We start from the raw sequence: 6,000 nt of genomic DNA, 5'->3' as shown, positions 1-6,000 counted from the left end.
CTTCCTTCCTTCCTTCCTTCCTTCCTTTCTTTCTTTCTTTCTTTCTTTAATGGAGGGGAGAGGATGGGTTAGTTGTGGGAAAATATGAGATTTTTTTATGTTTTTGGCATAAAAAGGTTCATAGAGGTTAAAACTCTATGAACTACTGTGCAAGAATATTCTGGAAGGACTTCTAGTGGCTGCTTACTCTCTTCACAGTCAACTTCTCAGAACTAAGTTAATTAGCTCTATTTCCTTTTTAGCTCCCTGAAGAAATGGTGATCATTGAACTTCTTCAGAGCTCTGGATTCTGAGCTTCATTCCCTTTGGCATTTCAAGTTCCAAATAGAAATGTTTGCTTTCGTGGTTCGAGTGTTGCTTCAATGAGTAAATGTTCAGTTTCCAGTTCTGTGTACTTTCTTGGCAATGTTCTCATTGGCATTGAAGTTTCTATTTTTCTTAACATCATTAGTTTTGATGTGCGGATTTTTCTTGGCCTTCAGAATATTTATAAGACTTTGATGGATATAGTGGGTGATAATTTCCATGGTTATTCTTTTTTTATGAAAAGGGAAAATAATTTTCTGGAGTAAAATCATATTTAGGAGTTGCATCAAAGCACAGCGATGAAAATACCAAGTCTCCAAGATGAGAAGTATAAAAGCAACCCCCACAGTTTCATTAGAAGAATGAGCTGAGGTAAATGCTAACAGTAACTTAGCACAGGTTATTTTGTTAAAATGCAAGTGCAAGAGAGTTAGATGGAACAATCGTAAGCATCTACAGGACCCTACCTACTTGGCAGACTTTGAGAAGCCATTTATAACAATAGCTCACATTTTCTAGAACCTTCTACTGTTTATGAAGCACTTTGACACACATTATCTCATTTAAAGCTCACACAACCTATGGATAGCTGGTGTTTCTACATTTAGCTCAGTGAGCCTACGTGGTGGCCTACTCTCATACCTGGTCATGTATAAGCTCTGGGGCTCAATGCCAGTCCAGCAACCTCAAATTTATGCCTCTTTCTGTTTTGTCGTGGGCACCCCAATGGGGACCAACACCTCTAATCCAAAACAAGAACTGATTGCTTAAAATGAAGGTTCAGGAGGGACACCTGGGTGGTGCAGTCGGCTAAGCATCTGACTCTTGGTTTGGGCTTTGGTCGTGATCTCAGGGTCATGAGATAGAGCCTGGTGTCATGGGGTTCCGTGCTCAGTGGGGGCTCTACTTGGAACTCTGTCTCCCTCTCTCTGCCCCTCCCCGCATCTCTCTCTCTCTCTCAAATAAATAAATAAATCTTTAAAAGGAAGGTTCAGAAAAGGTATGCACACATACCACCCCTCCCTGCCCCGTATATATGTACACAAACATTTGTTGAATGAATGAACAACTGGAAAAGGGCTTCGCAGCATAGAAGATTCCATGGAGCTGGACGCCGCTTGAAAAGACACAGTGCACACAAAACACAGAGCATCAAGCCAGCAAAGGTGGCCCAGGCTCCCAAACAAAGAAATTAAACAAAAGGGGGAAACCAGGAAGGTGGAAAGGGGGCCAAATTCCAGAAACAGAACTCTCAGAGGCCCGCGATCTTAAAATGAGAGATGCTGAGCACGAAATTAAATGCACATTGATGAAGACATAGAAAACTTAATCTCTGAGCGCATGAAACCCGGGAAACGGTTTGCAGCCCTCTACAAGGTGGAGTCACAGAGGCTGGGGAAGCACTTGAAATCACCAAGAGCTTTAAAAGTACTGATGCTTGGGGGCGCCTGGGTGGCTCAGTCGTTAAGCGTCTGCCTTCGGCTCAGGTCATGATCCCAGGGTCCTGGGATTGAGCCCCACACAGAGGTCCTGCTTCTCCCTCTCCCACTCCCCCGCTTGTGTTCCTTCTCTCGCTGTGTCTGTGTCAGATAAATAAATAAAATCTTTAAAAAATAGAAAATAAAAAAATAAAAGTACTGATGCCTGGCCCCACCCACCCAAGGTTGGACTGGCTTGGTCTGGAGTTTGGCAGGGACACCAGCATTTTTAACCAGCACCCTCCTCCCTCCCGGTAATTCTAGAATGCACTTAGAGGAGATCCAGCCCATGCCCTTGCTTTATAAATGAAGACACTGGGGCTTATTGGAGAAAGAGCCCCGGATCCACAGCAGATTAGTGCTGGCTCCCTGCTCCTGGGCCCCAGCTCAAGGAGGACCCGCTCCCAGGCTCACCGAGCTCACCTCTGGCTTCCCTCTCCTGCCCGCAGGTCAGCATCACTGTGATCGAGGCCCGGCAGCTGGTGGGCTTGAACATGGACCCCGTGGTGTGCGTGGAGGTGGGTGACGACAAGAAGTGCACGTCCATGAAGGAGTCCACTAACTGCCCCTACTACAATGAGGTCAGTGCCCTGTGGCCCTACGTGGGGAAAGGGACTTCCCTACATGTGGCGGGAGGCTGGGCTGCAGCCCACCCAGGCCCAACAGGAACAGCAGGGGCTGAGGGGCACAAAGGGCTGCCAGCAGGGGTGACCTTGGCCCACGCTGTTACAACCCCGGTACGCAGATGTGCCGTGCCATGTCCTCCGAAGCCTGAGTCTAGATCACCCCCTGACCGTGTTCTGGCCAGAGGCCACTGTTTCTCCGGCCCTGTCCGTGGGTGAACCCCGTGAGGCCTGGCCAGAGCCCTTTGGGGCAGTGGCAGCATTAAGGAGTGGTTCCCGTGAACCAGCTAATGCTGCAGGTGCACCCCCTCTTCTGGCCCCCACAAAAGTCGGAGGTTGTTGCCCTCAGTCCCATTTGACACAAGGGGACATTGAAGCTCTTGGAGAAAGTCCTTGCCCGGGTGCTAAGGGCCAGAGTCGGGTTCTGCGTGCTCACCTTCTCTGCTGGGCTGCCTCCATGCTGCCTGAACCTCTATGGGGATCCTTCCAGAGCACTGGCCTTGATTCTTAGGGTATGAGAGAAAAAGGTCTGGTTCCTGCTCCTATTCTTTGCAGCCATCTGAGGCCACACTGAGGTCAAAGGACCTCAGAGACCTTCTAATTCAATCTCCCCATCTTACAGAGGAGGAGACTGAGGCCTCAGTATGAGAAGGACCTTACCCAAGAGCACAGAGAGTGCTGTTGATGAAGCAGGGCCCAGCCTGTCAGCCTCAGCCCAGCACTCTGTCTGCCACCTCGTATGACCACTCCTGACACATTAGCTTGACTCTGGGCTCCAGCGGGGAACGAACTTAATCAGCTCTGGGGAGGGATGCCCAGATGCCCTTCAGGTGCCTGAGCGTAGGTCAGATGAACACAGAAGCCGCTGGTCTGGGGGCTCTAGCCCTCCTTCTCCTGGAGAGACATCCAGTCTGCTTCTCCTGCTGGCTCCAGGGAATGAGGCATCTGTGTCCTGTGTCTCTGTGTCTGTCCTCAGGAGTGGGGAGGGCTGAGGGTGCCACCTGAACTTAGGGGGAGCCCCCCAGCTGGGCATCTTCAGGAAGGAAACCTGGACACACTTCTGTCCCCCATAGGGACCCAGGCCAGGGTCCTCTGTTACCACGGGTGGGCCTGGTTCTCATAGCTGGTTGCCCACAGGCCCACAGAGCTGGGACATCCATGCTCAGAAACACCCACCCCACCCCCTCATCTCCCAGCCGCATGTGGCAACCTTCCCAGGAGTCAGGAAATTCAGCCTCTGACCTTACATCAGGGCACATCCCTGACTGGAAAAGCTTCAACCTAGATAAGAGTCCACTTTCCCTTAATGGATATGGAGACAGGTGCCCCTGGCCTTCCACAGTTATTTGAGAGCCCAGAGCCCCGTTTGGCTGATTCAAGGCCTCACCTGGCACCAACCTCATGCACCTCATGTTTCATTCAAATTGCTTCCTCCTTCCCAAGGTAACAGAGCTGCTTTTCCCACACTGTTTCCCCAGCAAACTCCTACTCACCCTCCAGAGCCCAGGCCAAGTGTCCTTGGCACTGAGCAGCCTTACCTGCACTCTCTGGGTCACAGCTCAATGTGCTTCTTTCTCTGTGACGGTAACATCCCTGAATTGTGGTTGGTCCTTCATGTCTCCATCCCTGGTGGACCGGAGGCTCCCCGTCTCCTGCATCGCTGTGGCCTGGCCCAGAGCCTGGCTTGTACCTGGAGGGGTTGGGGTTGCAGAATGGATACTCACCGGAAGGAAGAAACAAACATTTGCTGAGCTTGTGCGGCACTTCGAGCCCATGCCTGGCAACATGGGGGCCACAGAGGTGACAGTGTTTTCCCTGACAGGCCACGCCTACATCCAGCCTAGAAACCATTTTCCAGTTATATCCAAGACTGTCCCTTCCACTCACGTGAATCTTAAATTTGTTCTTTTTTTTTTTTTTTTTAAGATTTTATTTATTTATTCGACAGAGAGAGTGAGAGAGCACAAGCAGGGGGAGCAGTAGAGGGAGAGGGAGAAACAGGCTCCCTGCGATGCAGGACTCGATCCCAGCACCCTGCGATCATGACCTGAGCCGAAGGCAGATGCTTAACCATCTCAGCCACCCAGGCGCCCTGTTCTTGATCATAGTTTTGTACTTTCTCACAAATCCAAGTAGCTCTGATTTGTTTAATTTCTGTTTCCTCCAAACCAGGGTCTCTCAAACTCAGCACTAGGGATATTTGGGGCCAGATAGTTTTTGGTGTAAGGGACTGTCCTGTGAAGTGTAGGATGTTGAGCAGCATCCTTGGCTTCTACCCACTCTATGCCAGTAGCGACCCCCACCCACTTGTAGCAACCAAAAATGTTTCCACACATTGCCAGATGTCCCGCTGCAGTTAAAATCACCCCCCCCCCCGCCCCATTGAGAACAACCCCTCAAAACTATCTTCCCATGATTCTTCTGGTCCCAAAGCAGGGCTTTCTTTCCTTTTGCTTCTTGTCCTATGCCACGTTCCTCTTCATTGAAAAATACCCTTGGTCCCAGGGATGTACTGCTTCTGGCTAATTCTCTGAGTTAGCAGGAACTTTCCTTTGACTCCACTAAACACAATAGAGGGAGATGAGAACCATCAGCATGACTTAGCAGACTTCTAAGTGGTTAGAAAAGGGAAATATGCTCAGGACACACAAGGAATATGCCCACAGACTCCTCAGAGAGTGCAGAATTCTGGCTCTCATTTAGCTAGCTCACTCTCCCAGGGCTGACAGAGTCAGAGGCCGCTGGCCTGGCCTTCGCCTCGAGATCTGTCTTCGTGTGAAGGGAGGTTCACAACCACTGCCCTCCCAATACAGCCTGACTGTTCAAGACCAGGCCAAGACCCCTTTCCATGGGTGCATCTGGTCCTGGCCACTGGTGCCTTCCTTCTGCCTCAGCCACCTCTCTCCTTTGCCCTGGATCCTTTTTCTTTTTTCTTCCCAAAGGATCTGGCATCACACCCAAACCACTCAGCACCCCAACTCTGCCTTTACTTTTCCTTTGGCTCTTCCTTTGCCTCTTAGGTGTTCTACTCTCGCATATTCTCTCCGAGTACAATGATGGAAAACCCCATATGCTCAGGGACAGGAACAGGGAGTCTCGGTCTGTCTATCTCCCATCCGTCCCTCCATCTAGCCACGCCTTTCCCAATCCCACGTACTTCCTGGTGACCGCCCCTTTCTGTCCTCCCACTCACCGTCCAATTCCGTGATCTGTCCCCACTGCCTCTCCTAAGCACACCTCAGTCTTCAGCCCCCTGTCCACTGAAACTGCCCTCTGGGTCATCAAGGACCATGCTGTCCCTAAGTCCAAGTCCACGTCACCCCTCTCCTTTGACTGCCCAGCCCTTTCCAACATCTCGACACCCCCTCCCCCGAGGGCCTCTCTGCTGCTCTCCCCTCCCGGCACCTGCACACTGAGGCCAGGAGAAATGGGCCGGGGTGAGGGGCAGCCCCAGCTTCGGAAGACAGCTCACACCCGGAGCATTTTACGTTTCCGGCAAATGAAGTCCTTCACACCTTATTTTACAAATTAAACATCGCTGAAATTGGGACACTTCCAGGCAGTGGAGCACTGTGGTTTAAGAGCAATGTCTG

General features: G+C 50.9%; 1 protein-coding gene across 3 annotated transcripts in view; it reads left to right on the top strand.

Annotated features, from left to right (window-relative positions):
- Window positions 1–6,000, top strand: part of OTOF (otoferlin) — a 92,993-nt gene that overhangs the window by 60,077 nt on the left and 26,916 nt on the right. For all 3 annotated transcript variants that reach the window (XM_035000455.1, XM_035000453.1, XM_035000454.1), the window contains one exon: window positions 2,234–2,365. In XM_035000455.1, coding sequence (XP_034856346.1) covers window positions 2,234–2,365 — 132 coding nt within the window. The remainder of the gene's footprint in view (window positions 1–2,233; window positions 2,366–6,000) is intronic.

Source organism: Mirounga leonina, unplaced genomic scaffold, assembly GCF_011800145.1.
Source record: "Mirounga leonina isolate KUSES-001 unplaced genomic scaffold, KU_Mleo_1.0 Mir_125, whole genome shotgun sequence".
NCBI lineage: Eukaryota > Metazoa > Chordata > Mammalia > Carnivora > Phocidae > Mirounga > Mirounga leonina.
This window is presented reverse-complemented; position numbering and strand designations above follow the sequence as displayed.